Genomic DNA, 15,438 nt, shown 5'->3' with positions numbered 1-15,438 from the left:
TTTATGAATATTTTAATTTCTCAGAAACATTAAGCCTATTTGTTTTTATCTAAAAAACACATAAGATAATCCTACTCATAATCAAGATCTGTCAACTTTTCATTCCACCTCGATAGTGTGAAGATGCTGTGTGTGGTGTGGGAATTACTTTCCCTTTTCCAAATATGAAGCATATGAAAGTCGTAATATTAATACGCGCGGGCCTATAAATTGAAAGATCTTGATTGATAAGAGGATACATTTTCTGTACTAAAATTACCTATGTAGACTTACTTAAAGATTTTTCATTATTTTTCGAGCTTTAGTTTGTAATGGATTTCTGCTGTTTTATTACATAGGTAACATTAAAAAATAATGGCAAACATTAATAACAGTATTAAAATATAATAACATATAAATATGGGTTATTTTGTTTTAAATAAACCTCTCTTTCATAAGCCAATGGTTCGCTTTAAAATAACCCTTACATTTTTAAGTTTTAGTTGAGACAAGTTTTTTCATTGCGTTGTCCAAAAAATGTCACTATGTCTGCGAAACTTAAGAGAACCGTAGAACGTCGTTAAAGTAACAAAATAGCAGAAAATACTTAGTAGCCATACATAGAGCAAAATCTCACAATAAAGAACAATAATAATTGGTGTAGTTTGACGGGTCAAACTGCAGAAAAAAGCTAGAATTGGCCAGTTATTTAGATGAATATTTCTAAAATAATTAGAAGTAAAACATGTTTTATTATGCCTGTCAATCTAGACCAATTTTCGTTAGGATCTCATAATGTTTTAAAGAGTTTAATGAAATATTTTTGTATCTTCAATATTAGTTTGTAAGTAAAACGTTTACATATTCTATAAAATTTAAAAATTATTATTTGTTCTATTATTTTTAGTACTGGATCTAGTACGCATAAATGCAAGGCTTTTAAAATTAAAACCACATGATAAATAAATATGTAGAATTTTTTTTAAAAGGATACATTTCTCATTAGTTTATTATAATATTTTTTTTTGACTTTTATAATTTTTGGTGTTTTACTTATTATTTTACTTTGTCAGTATACAGGGTGTCATTGAAATGATGTAAAAAAATTCGAGGGGTGATAGTACTCCTAAAAATTTTAAAAAAAGTTCCTATAACTATAGGGCGGAAAATGCATATTAAGGGAGTTAGGGGCACTGAAAGGGTAAATTTAAAAAACGGTTTTTTGAAATTGTAGGCTTAAAAAACGAGATAAAATTTCGAAAAAAAATCCTCTGCCATAAATTTTGACCCAAAATCAAATGGTGATACTGAAAAATAATTTGGAAAATCGGAATGGGTAGTTTTTGCAAGGGTAGGGGGTTAATTCGTGAATAACTTTTTTTAGGTTATTTTTTTCGCAACGTGGGTTCATTTTTTAAAAACTACATACTTTTTCCTACAAAAAAGGTACTCTTGTTGCACATCGCCCAGAACGATGGTTTTCGAGAAAATTGAAGGCAAAAAGTTTGCTCTGATGGGTTGCTAACTGGTTAAACAACATAAACCTATGAAAGTTATGGGGTTTCAAAAGTAAACACGTAGTTATTAAATAATTAATTGAAAAATCTAAATTTTATGATTTTTAAAACATCTTATTGCTTTAAAAAACGAAATAAACCAATTACCAAAATTCCTTATTAAATGCATACTTATTTGATTCATTAGCCTAGTTTACACCGCGAGTACCAAATATTCAGTACGCGGACTAAAACCTCTACATATTCTCAAACCTATTAAGTCACAATTTGGAATAATTTACGTGTAAACTTGTCAACTCGCGCACGTTGAGTTTGAGAATAGGGGATTGGGTCCGCGTATTGAATATTTGGTACTCGCGGTGTAAACTAGGCTAATGAATCAAATAAGTATGCATTTAATAAGGAATTTTGGTAATTGGTTTATTTCGTTTTTTTAAAGCAATACGATGTTTTAAAAATCATGAAATTTAGATTTTTCAATTAATTATTTAATAACTACTTGTTTACTTTTGAAACCCCATAACTTTCATAAGTTTATGTTGTTTAACCAGTTAGCAGCCCATCAGAGCAAACTTTTTGCCTTCAATTTTCTCGAAAACCATCGTTCTGGGCGATGTGCAACAAGAGTACCTTTTTTGTAGGAAAAAGTTTTTAAAAAATGAACCCACGTTGCGAAGAAAATAACCTAAAAAAAGTTATTCACGAATTAACCCCCTACCCTTGCAAAAACTACCCTTTCCGATTTTCCAAATTATTTTTCAGTATCACCATTTGATTTTGGGTCAAAATTTATGGCAGAGGATTTTTTTTCGAAATTTTATCTCGTTTTTTAAGCCTACAATTTCAAAAAACGGTTTTTTAAATTTACCCTTTCAGTGCCCCTAACTCCCTTAATATGCATTTTCCACCCTATAGTTATAGGAACTTTTTTTAAAATTTTTAGGAGTACTATCACCCCCCGAATTTTTTTACACCATTTCAATGACACCCTGTATATTATTACGGATTACTTTTTCACTAAGTTATGTATGCTAACCGTACTAGATTCAGAGAATAAGTAATAACTTATTTATTTTCATTAAGTTACAAGCAAATGTTTCAGCCTTGAATACCTAAGATTCTATTAAATAATATGCCTTTTTGTATTTATATTCTCCAGAAGCTTTACTTTTTTCACTTAAGAGAAACCTGCACTGTATATGTTAAAAACAGTATTAAAATAATAAGATATATTCAGCAATAAATCACGAGTCTTTTTTAACGCCTAGTAAATGTTGTCCAATGAACTAGAATTTAAACCGGTTAGAATGTCCAATATTAATGGGCAGTAGAAGGTCATATGTACGATAATAATAATATAATATTTTAATTGGTTTGAATATAAAAGTCCACATAAAAAAACTGTAGAGGAAAAACGGAGTATTTTTTTTATTTTCTGCGTATTTTTCAAGACATACAGGGTGTCTCACGACGAATAGACGCGATCGATATTTCGGAAACTAATTTTTCAAAAATTTTGAAATTTGGCAACATGGCACAGTCGATGGGGGCTACACAACTAAAATATTTTGACAGTTGTGACGTTTCCGTTTATACCGGAAGTAGGTGTCAACTTCGTTATTTTAAATGGAACACCCTGTATATTTTTACATTTTTGGCTTTTACGTGAAATTCTAAGTATATTTTGTGTATAATGTCCTATACCTAAGTGTAACCGTTTTTAACATATTTTTAATGTTATGTGAAAAACTATGTTTATAAGCCTTAACATAATTACCGATTACTCCCTTCTAGTAGCCTTTATTTATTGGTTAGTTTTGGTTTTATTTTAGAGGAAGGACCACTTTAAAAGACTATTTTAAAATTTGGCTAAAAAAAAGATACAGGGTGGTCAAAAACTAGCATTAAAAATTAAAATGAAAAAATCATTAAAAGTCAATTTTTTTAAATGGAAACCCCCTATTTTTATAATTTTTTCATAAAGATAATTAAAAATAAGGTTAACTTTGTATAAGGTTATCTAGTCCAAAAATTGATAGTTTCCGAAATATTGGCAGTTTAAATTTGGCCTAATATTAAAAGCCGTATAGTAACACGGCTTAAGGATTGTTGATTAGTTGGGCATGACGGTTGTCATAGTAACCGCTAGAAGCGGCAGTAAGACAATGGATTATATGTATAAAATTTATTGTTACTTGCTATTTAAGTTTTCTTCGTAAAAGTGTAATTTAATTAAAAAGTGCACATTTCTGTTATAATCCATTATCTTACTGCCGCTTCTAGCGGTTACTATGACAACCTTCATGCCCAACTAATCAACAATCCTTGAGCCGTGTTACTATACGGCTTTTAATATTAGGCCAAATTTAAACTGCCAATATTTCGGAAACTATCAATTTTTGGACTAGATAACCTTATACAAAGTTAACCTTATTTTTAATTATCTTTATGAAAAAATTATAAAAATAGGGGGTTTCCATTTAAAAAAATTGACTTTTAATGATTTTTTCATTTTAATTTTTAATGCTAGTTTTTGACTCCCCTGTATCTTTTTTTTAGCCAAATTTTAAAATAGTCTTTTAAAGTGGTCCTTCCTCTAAAATAAAACCAAAACTAACCAATAAATAATAGCTACTAAAAGGGAGTAATCGGTAATTATGTTAGGGCCTATAAACATAGTTTTTCACATGAAATTAAAAATATGTCAAAAACGGTTACACTTAGGTATAGAACATTATACACAAAATATACTTAGAATTTCACGCAAAAGCCAAAAAAGTAAAAATATACAGGGTGTTCCATTTAAAATAACGAAGTTGACACCTACTTCCGGTATAACCGGAAACGTCACAACTGTCAAAATATTTTTGTTGTGTAGCCCCCATCGACTGTACCATGTTGCCAAATTTTCAAAATTTTTGAAAAATTAGTTTCCGAGATATCGATCGCGTCTATTCGTCGTGAGACACCCTGTATAGGATAGCCAATCGATCAATGAATTTTAGTTCAGGGAAAATCGTAATAAAAACAAAACTTACGCCATAAATGTTGCATTTTTAAAATGGAACAGCCTATTTTTAAATATTTAACATATTATACATCTCCATATGACAAAAATAACAAAATAATTTGTTAGTTGGGGGTTTCGAAAGTCTGCTTATTTGATAAATAACATTTGTGCAACATTAAGCGTGATAAGAAAACCGAGTGCCAAGATCTTGAAGTTTTTGTTAAGTCAAACTTTAATCGTAAATTCATGGTTCTGTTTTAAGAAATTGAAAACAAGTTGTAAATTTGAAAAAAAAAATTGTAAGTTTTATAATGCATTAGTAGGGTCACATTTAGAGTATCCTTTTGAGATGTAGTCTGTTCAAAGTTGATTCTTTGAAAGGTTTAGAATGTATTGTGTAAAAATTATCCTTATATGATCTCTTATATTTCTAACGAGAATAGCTTATTGACTTATTTTCATAGTAAAAATCAATTTATTTAGCTGCGAAACATTAAACGTTTTGTTGTCTTAAAAATAAATAAAAGTTTTGTTATCAGAAAATGAAATTTCATTTAAAATAATCAAAGTTTATTTAAAATAATTCAACAAAACAGACGAGGAATATACGAATCGGCGAGGTTCTATAAAAGCAACTTTCCTCATCTGCCATTTTGTTGCCAATTTTAAACTGAATAGGTTTCAATTTTTTTTTCAATTTATTGGTAGTAATTTTAAAATGCCTTTAATAATTTTAAATTAAAGATTAATGGGGAGATAATTATTAAGTAAAAAAAAAAAATTAATCGATGAATTAATAATTCTTTACTACGCACCAAATAATAAATGTTAATATTCAGTTCGTCGTACAGTAATCATATCCGTATTTCTAGTTCAAGTCAAGTCTTTGCTCCAGAAACTCGAATGGGTATTACGTTGCTATTAAGACCATATTGTTGATTGTACTGCGCAATATTGTCCATTAACCTTTGCAGTGCTTCCAAGCTATCTGCTGTTACGAGTATTAAGACACATCCCTGTCTGACCCCACGGTGTATTTTCTATAACTGCTACTAGAGGTATATAATAGTATATGATATGATTCAATATCCACCTCATGTCAAGTTTTAACTGAATTAAAGCTGTTTCTTTGTGAGTCGTTATGTAACCTTTACTATGCTTTGATAGAGACTTTCGACTTCCTCTTCTCTGTCTGCAGTAGAAACGTATATTTGGACTGTGTTCATATTTACAGGATGAGCTTTTACTCGGAGTAGCCTTGATGTGCCGGACATTAAGATGAAATTAGACACATTCCGGCCAATATGTCTTGCAACTATTATTCCAACTTCATATTCCAGCTTTCCATCTGATGTTCTCAACTGAAATATTGTGATTGCTTCTTGGTCTATACTTCCTACTCCTTGCCCATCTCATCTCTTTATTGCCTTGTCTATTTTCCTTCTTTTGCTATGATTTTAAACATCCAAGTGCATATTTTAATACATTTTGGTTGTACTATTTTTCTGCCGTCCCTCAATAATTGATACCCTTGGAGATCCGAACAGTCTCCCTAATTACTCCGGAATCATAATATTTAGTTCTGAGCATTGCCATAGATGTTTTATAGAACTATCCCATAGGATCTTTATTATAGCGATCGTTCTTTGCCATCTACATCCTTATGCCATTGGCCAGTATCCTGACGAATCGGAAATCGTTTCGCAAGTGAACCAAAAACTGCGACGTGATCGTCGACAGTGACTTGATGGACAACGTTTTGAAACCGAAGGAGACTCAAGAACGGCGTTGTCAACTGCTTCTTTCCTCAGGCGGCAAGCTTCTATGCAGAGAGGTTAAAGAGCCCAGTGCAGCGTTAAAAATGCTTCGAAGTGAACGGCTATTATATAGAGAAAGGAAAGTAGGTTTGTAGCAAAGTAAAAGTGCCAGTGAAATATTGTCGATATTTAATATATTTTCGTGTGGCAAGCCGCTCTACCGCAACCCAACCCAGTTTTATTATATAAGATTTGGAAGCATTTAATTTTAAGTTGTGATCCTTTGAACAGTTATCAATACTTTTTAAATCCTGATTAAACTGAAATTGAGCTATAGGAAAATTTTGGCGTGAAAACGAAAGATACAGTTGGAAATCATCCGCATATTGCTGTAATGTTGAATGTTTTATACAAGATATCATGTCAGCAATATATAAAGAAAAGAGCAATAGACCGAAAATGGAACCTTGCCGGACACCCGTAAATACAGCGTGGTAACTTGTTTTTTCAGTGCAAAATTCCTTATTATATGGAAACGCAATGAGCCCTGCCAGACAAATAAGACCTAAAAAAATCACCAGAAAATCCAAAATAATGAAGTTTTGCTAATAGCGTTTCGTGACTTTAGTATCGAAAGCTTTCCTAAAATCTAACAACCCAAGACTGACAATTCTTGGGTTGTTTTTGATTTTTCTGTATATTTTTGATTTAATGAGTACTAAAGTTCTTTCTAAAACCTGCCTGGCAATTAGGAATTAAAGAATGTGATTTCATAAATGCCCAAATTTGTTGGTGAATAAATTTTTCCAAGATTTTGAATACTAACGGCAATATACTTATAGGCCTGAGGTCTTTAAATTCTTTTGCATTTTTGATCTTTGCTAAGGGATTTGCCTTTTTCCAGATTGTAGGATAAAAATTTTATAAAATCCAACTGTTTATAATATTAAATAATGGATTTAAACAAAAAGGTACACGGAGATGAAAATCTTTACTTTCACACAAGTGTCTTCACCAATAAGAGTGAGCATTAGAGTGAATGGTTTTTACAATTTTAAGTTGTTTGATCCATTAGAGTAAATTTTAATTTAGATTTGATCTTTTTTCCATTCGATTTTGTATTAGCTGTATCACTCAAATTTGCAAAGTATTTACGTCCCTTTTCCATTATTTACGTCCGTCCAGAATTCTTTGCGTATTTTTAAGACATTAAATTAAAATAAGTAATTTTTTCCTAGCAATGGCATGTTTTGTGTAATTTCTTATTTGTCTCTAATATTGCAAGCGTGCTTCAGTTTTTTGTTTTAAATTTACGATGGGCTTTATAGCTTTCCTTCACGAGCAATTTGATTAAAAGCGTCACATAAAAAATTATTTTTCATAAGAAGGAAACGAAGTTCTGTTTTTTATCGTGCGTACACCGCAGATCGGTGCAGTATGGTTCTGCAGCTGAATTGGAGTTTGATATATTATATTCTATAAGTTATTATACTCACACTAGGGCAATTACCTTAACCTTTGTTATAAATAAATAATTACATCTAATAATCTGATTTTCAATTTATTTATATCTTTTCTGACATAAATATTTTATGATACTACATATTTTTAAAAAAAAGCACAATTTAAATAACGATATCTTTCCAACATATTTCTGATATCCTTTTAAAATTACCTAATGATAAAAAAATATATAACCTTATATAAATAATATAATGAATTACATCCCTAGCGCACTACTTGAAACAAATGCTTTCGCGGCCGGGGACTTCTAAAGCCTGTTTCCACTTTCCATATTTTTTTTTAACATCGTAACAATATTATGATTTTTTAATTAAATACACGTAAGGTTGCAAAAACAAAAAGAACGCATAACTGCAATACATTGCATAAACTGCTTATTTAACAAACGTTGCCTCAGTGTAATCAGACTTTAGTAAATAGCAAATAAAGCAGACAAAAAAAACAATGAAATCACATTTTTCATTATTATCTACAGATCAATCAACAAATTCACAATGTAAAAAAAATATATTTAACACTGATGTAGTGTAAATCAAATTGTAGTTGCTAAGTTTTCTGTTTGGCCAAAACAAATAAGTTAGAAAAACAAGTCACAAAATTTTTCCAGTTAATATGCTAAATCAATTTTTTAATTACAAAACATTCATTTTCTTTAGAATTGAGTTTGTGTTGACTCATATAAAAACAGAATTAATAAAATTGACTATTTTTTTTTCATCTTAATGTTCAAAACAAATATTTTATAATTTTTCTATTTTATAAAAACTTAAAAAATTGAGTTTTGCACGGTTTTTAGCTTTGCCGCACTATACTCAGCAATTCGGTTTGGAAGATGTTTTAACGACGTCTATATATTTCTAGCGTCTAAAAAAGCGCAATAAGTTGTTTTTTTTTAGGGTTTTGTTTAATTTATATTTTATGTAAAAATTAACATAAAATGCCTTTTTAGATGTATTACGCCGATAATATTTTAAATATTTTTTTTAATCAAACATGTATATGATTAAATACTCCAGTAAAAAGGTAAAATTAAATAAGCATTACCTGAATAGTAGCTTCAACTCTATAGAAATATTGAGGAATGGACTTCAGGATTAGATATATTTCCAGGTATAGTTCAATAAATTCAAGGTTCGATGATTTTTGTTGAGGTTTAACAAATTGTTAATAATGCAATAATTTTTAATGTTATTAAAGCATTAAAAACTGGCTACTAAACTTCCTAACTAGAGAAGATTAAATAATAGATAAAGTGAAACTTATATAAGTTGTTATAATCTCGCCCCAAATAAAAAAAAATTTGCAACTAAATGAGTGAGAGGAGAAGGTCAGAAAAATTATCATCACTTTAAAATCTGCATACTGACATACACTACCGGCCAAAATTGAAGAAACATTTACAAATTTAACAATAACATCTTAACATACAAGATATTATTTTACATTTTTAGTAGAAAATATTTAGCTCTATTATTGCAGTATAAAAACACATCCTTCTTGTTTGTATTTACCTTATTAGTTGATTAAAAAATTATTTATGCTATTTTAGGCGGACAAAAGTGAATAAACATTCCAAACAAATCTTATTTGGTATTTAAAGTGATCATTAGTTGAGTGTTAAACTGTTATATACGATTTGTGCAAAATGCCTCGCGGAATAGATCTGAGTATTGATCTCCGAAAATTAATTGTTTCAAAATTTCAAGCTGGTGTAAAACAAAGTAAAATTGCTAGGTAAAATAATCGTAATAGATCCGTAGTTTCAAAAACTATTGCTGTTTTTAAAAAATAATTATAATAGTGTGACTACCCGTCCAAGGTATGGACGGCCAAGGAAAACGAATAAAGTTATTAAGAGAAAAATAAAAATGTTGGCAACAGAACATCCCTTTATGCCCGCCACAGAAATGTATAATGAAATACCTGGGGTTTCGGTATCTGTGCGTACTATTCGTCGTCGTTTGACTGAATTTGGACTTTATAGCCGTCGTCCAGCCAAAAAACCATTCATTTCTAAAAAGAATAGATTGGCTAGACTCCAATTTGCACAGGAACATCTTGATTCGACAACCCAAAAGTGGAAAACGGTTCTATTTTCTGATGAAAGTAAGTTCTGCCTATTCGGATCTGATGGTATGAAATGGGTTCGTCGTCCTGCCAATACTAGACTTAATCCAAAGTACATTAGGGCAACTGTGAAACATGGAGGAGGCAATATCATGATTTGGGGTTGCTTTTCCGGATCAGGAGAGGACCATTAAGAAAAGTTGAAGGAAAAATGGACAATTTCAATTTTTAAGAATTCTTCAGGATCATATGCTTCCATACGCAGAAGAAAATATGCCGCTTCGATGGTCATTTCAGCAGGATAACGATCCGAAGCATACCGCAAAAGTAGTAAAGAAATGGTTTGAAGACAACAATGTGCCCCTTATGAAATGGCCCGCACAAAGTCCGGATCTAAACCCGATAGAAATCCTATGGGACCATTTAGATAGGAAAATCAGACAAAAAAATAATTATAAATTTAGAAACAAGGATGATTTGTTCACAGCTCTTTAAGAGGAGTGGAATTCCATTTCAGCAGATTATATTGACAGCCTAATGAACTCTATGTGAAGTCGGTGTGCTGAAGTTATAAAAAATAAGGGTTTTGCTACACATTATTAGTCTTTGTATGTACAACTAACTAATACATTGTGTATAAAAAATAAATAAAAATAGTGTTTCTCCACTTTTGTCCCCTGTAAAAACAAGAATAAAATATATTAGTTGTCACTTGTTTTTTTTTTTAAATTTTTTATTGAGGTACTGAAGACTAGAAACAAAATTATATTTAATAAAAATAAAAAATTAATGATCAAATACACTAATATAAAAATAAATACAAAAGACACTTTGTTTCTCCACTTTTGTCCGGTAGTGTATGTTCTATTGTGCATGTTTAAACAGTAGAATGTTAATTATTACAGCCTGTAGTCTAAGATATTATCATCCCATGCTAGATGGTTCAAAAAACACTTGTTAAAGTGAATTTAACTTCATAGTTACGTGAAATATTAGTTAAAGAAAGTGACAAGTTGTTAAAAAAAATATTATACATATATAAATATTGTTATAAAAATACTCTCTATTCTTATAAGGAGAGAGTTAAAACTACTATAATATTCAGTATATATAAATTAGCTAGCAGCCGCAAAATCACATATTTCAATAATTTAATAAAACTTTTAGATAATATAAAATTATACATTAGTCAACTAAACATTAAGATAAACTATTAATTGTTATTAAGATAAATTCATATAAAATTTTGGATCGAGATAAAAATGTAAGGACGTATATATCACATAAAATGTTTGAATTTTTTTGGTAATGGATCAAATTAAAATAGCTGTGCATTTAAAATAGGGTATTTAACATACCAGTTAAAATGTAAAATTTTTTCTAACAACCAAATTTAGAAATTTTGGCGTAAGACATCCTAGGAATATACTGTCTTATATATAATAACAGGAAAATTCAGAAATGGTCTAATTTTTTCGTTCAGAAATAAAAATATTGCGTTAAATATCTGGGAACATCTCTAAACTGAAATGTAAAGCAGATTTGACTCATGGAACTCTCAGAGGAAATGTTATTATATAGGAAAAACTTGTTTGAATATTTTTTTTAAATTAAACCGATATAAATTTTTAATAGATGTTATGTAAAGTCCACAGTTTTTTTTTAAATTTTGATTCTTATAAATTCTAAGATTTCAGTCCCAGCCTCACTTTGTTTCTTAGCAGTTGGACGCTTAAAAAAGAACAAAAGGATTCCAATCATCTATCATGTCAGTTAACAATATTAATATCTACATAAAACTTTTTTAGCGTCATACACTTGTCATGAGTCAGTTGATTATTAAATCTATCAACATGCCTCTTAAATACATCAAGAGGTATGGCCGTGAGCGGAACAGCTACTTTGCTGACACTGTCGCTATGGGTCGCCCATGCAGAAAGGAATTCCGTCCATCGATTTAATTGGTTTTCGGTCGGGTCGACTGTTGAGAAAATCTGTTCTGCTCGCACTAGAAGGCAGATTAAAGCAGAAACACCAAACTGTGAACAAAAAGTAATTAAAAATACATTTATGTCAAAAAACCGAATATAGGAAAATGCATTAGGAAAAAATGTAGGCATTTTTTTTGTTATCGCCATTCGGAATCTGGATACCTTTTATTTAAGCTATAAGTATCGTATATAATGTAATCTAGTTGACATAGCCGAGAACCGCTCTTCTTACAGGTCTCAAATATTAATGCGCATTCGGGCTAGAAATAATCTGTACACTAAAATAATAACTTATAAGGCTGCAAATAAATATTTATCAGATTTACTTTCTATATAAAATAAATTAAAATAACTAAATAAAAAATTATTTAGTCAACAAGTAAATCTCTATTAATAAGAAAATTTAAATTGAACTTTTTTTTAGTTATTTATTACAGCAGCTAATTTTTTTTATCTAGACGAACCATTTTTTCTAAATTATGTATCACGGAAGTTACATCATTATCGACATCTGTAACAGTCACATCTATAACTCTGGCAATAACTCCGAAAAATGGCTGCAATCAGAATTTATAACGTTGCCCAAAAAACCTAGAGTAAAGCTATGCTAAAATCGTTTCTTAATATTATCGACAAAAGAATTTACAACAAATGCGAACAACAAATATTCAAAAACTAATTTAGTTTTATAAATGCAGTCGGGACCAGAGGCACTCTTTGGAGTGCAAGGCCTAATCTAGAGATGTCAACTATGATATATACGCATGTCTAATCGATTACATAAATGATCAATATCCTGAAAGAGGCTGGCTTATACGATAAAGAAATCAAATTAATTTAAAATCTCTATTGTAATCACATGGCATACTTAAGAATTCATGGAGATAGAACAGAAAAGGTGAAACAACAACGTCGCCTTTGATATTCAACTAATATTCCGAATTTTCTTTTTTAAGAAAACGAAACAAATAATCATTAGCGAAAGAGATATAAATGGACATCATCTATATGTCAACGGAACTCAATTTTGAAATTTTGGCGTAAGACATCCTAAGAATTATTTTATCCAAATTTTAATCTGGTACGTTCATCTACCTACCATTGATTTTGAGCTAATAAGAAATATATTAATAGAATAGTTACGAAATACTTTCTATTAAATATTGGCTAAAATAGTCTACATTAAAGTGATGCGTTTAAAAATTATTTTGCGCGATATGCTGCCTTATCACAGGAAAATTCAGAAATGGTTTAAATTTTTCGTTCAGAAATAAAAATATTGTATCGAATGTGTGAAATAATATGGCTATCTTAAACACATCATAAATTAACAATGGAACTGGGTACAAGCAGTAAAATGTCATATATGTATGTAGGAAGAAGTAAGAACGGAATTTCACAAACTGAGTAGTAGCTTCAAATGTCACAAGATATATCTTCAAACGAAAGTAAAGCAGTTGAGATGCTGTGTTCTAGTTTATTTTATGCCGGAGAATTCTTCCTCGACACTTATTGAAGCAACCACTAAACATCGGGAAGCATTTGACATGTGGCTGTATAGAATCATGCTCCGAATACCATGGACAGCTCACATAATAAACATAGGAGTTCTAAGAAAAATTAAAAAAGATCTAGAAGTCACATACACCATTAAAAGCAGAAAAGTAGAATACTTGGGGCACATTATAAGAACTAAATATCAATACTCTCTACTGCAATTTATAAAACAACGAAAGGTATTGGGTAAAAGGGACCGGAAGAAGAGCATCATGGTTGCGGAAAAGCATGGTTGCGTTTAGAAAAGTTTTGACGAAAAATATTATAATGGGTATCTGCAACAAAATAAGTGTACAATGTTTAATCACAACTTCCTTGGCCAAAAATAGAAAGATTTAGGCCAACTCGCCTATATCAAAGTTTTCGCCTCTAAGCAATAATCTGTTTTATTAATATTTTGGTATCTTACCAAAAATATTTACTGTAGCTTATTTGAGCGTATTTTTAAATTATTCAGATATTGTTTTTCTTTTTTTTTGAATAAAGCAATATTGTTTTGCTAAAAAGCTTGATATGCTCTTACTCTATGAATTGGGTAAAAAAATGGGCGCATGAGTTTGCACTAAATATCAAGACCGTAGGATGCCAAACCTCTAAACCTTTTACCTAAGAGAGTTGAAGACATGTTTGCGAAACCCAAACACCGTTAATCGAGTATTATTAGAAAACCTAATACCCACTTCTTCGGATAAGGGTAAGAAAATTAAAGTGATCCTACACCAGGCTCTAGACCATTTGGATCTGAATTGAGGGTTTTCAAATCGATCATATACAGGGTGTTCATTTAAAAACTTCCCACAACGGATTTATCGAAAACCACTGTTTAAAAAAAAAACGCCGAAATACGTCAAAAGGTTTGTCAAGGGGGACAACTTTCTAACCTAAAATTACTTCACCTCCTTTCACCCATTGTCCCCCAGGGTCATCCCCTTAAAAATTTTAAATGGCAAGGGGTATCGAGTAATAGCTTGTTTAAAAGGTCTTTCGAAGTCTTTTATTTTATTTTTTTTTAAATCGGTCGATTCGTTTTCGAGAAAATCAGAAAAATCTTTGTTTATTTTAATTTGTTCAGATAGAAAACAAAAACATGAAAATATCAGTTTTTATTTCAATAAGTGTTCAAAATATTGCCGGTTAGGGTTTGCCAAATCTACAATTCGTTTATAATTTAAAACGGAAACTACCAACATAAACAGCAATTCCGAAGATTAGACGTGGAAAAAACTAAATAACAACCTGAATGTTTTTCCGCATTCTTTTCATTAACACAGATATCCTGGGCGAACTGTATTTATTGTTATACCTGCTTAGTTATTAATAGTTGCTAAGGAAAATAAAGAATTTATTTTGCCGTCAGTTACATTTGTGACAGTCTTGGAATAGTGAAAATTGGTGAAAGGGGGTGAAGTAATTTTAGGCTAGAAAGTTGTCCCCCTTGACCGCCCTTTTGACGTATTTCGGCGGTTTTTTTTTTTTTAAACAGTGGTTTTTGATAAATTCGTGGTGGGAAGTTTTCAAATGAACATCCTGTTTAATATTTATAATTGGTATAGCTTTAAAATACATAGTTTTTTACATTAAACTGTATGCTTAAGAAAAAAAAATATAGGAGACTATAATATTAAATGTACTACTAGGAAATCCTTTATTTTTGTAGGAATTTAAGGAATATAACGTTAGCATTTAGACATAAGCAGAAAGAACGTATATGAATAACACGATATTTTAATTTAATTTTTTTCTACCAAACCGTGCGTCGGTCGAAAATTTTACAAGAACAGAAAAAGTTTCAAAATTAAGTCGGCTGATATCTGAGAATTTAAGTAATTTTTACAAGGTATAACCATATATTTATGAAAAAAAAAATTTTTTTTTAAATGCTCGGAACTAATCCTATGTCAAAAAAACGTCAATTTATCTAGTTGGAACCTCAAATGTATTTTAATTTTAAAACGTTGCCACCCTCTAGCGATCAAATAAAGCACCTTTGGTATGGGCAAGTTGAAACGGTCCTATTTTCTGGCCAAGCAACTTGG

The 15,438-nt window shown here is 30.3% G+C and overlaps 1 protein-coding gene across 1 annotated transcript in view; it reads right to left on the bottom strand.

The window, feature by feature from the left end:
• Positions 1–7,808: 7,808 nt before the first annotated feature.
• Positions 7,809–15,438, bottom strand: part of LOC126750159 (protein PAT1 homolog 1) — a 60,372-nt gene continuing 52,742 nt past the window's right edge. The window contains exon 15 of the mRNA XM_050459678.1: positions 7,809–11,893. Coding sequence (XP_050315635.1) covers positions 11,624–11,893 — 270 coding nt within the window. The 3' untranslated portion in view covers positions 7,809–11,623. The remainder of the gene's footprint in view (positions 11,894–15,438) is intronic.

The sequence above is a fragment of the Anthonomus grandis genome, chromosome 2 (genome assembly GCF_022605725.1).
Source record: "Anthonomus grandis grandis chromosome 2, icAntGran1.3, whole genome shotgun sequence".
NCBI classification, from domain to species: Eukaryota; Metazoa; Arthropoda; class Insecta; order Coleoptera; family Curculionidae; genus Anthonomus; species Anthonomus grandis.
Note: the sequence above shows the minus strand (reverse complement) of the source record. Positions and strands in the feature narration are given on the sequence as shown.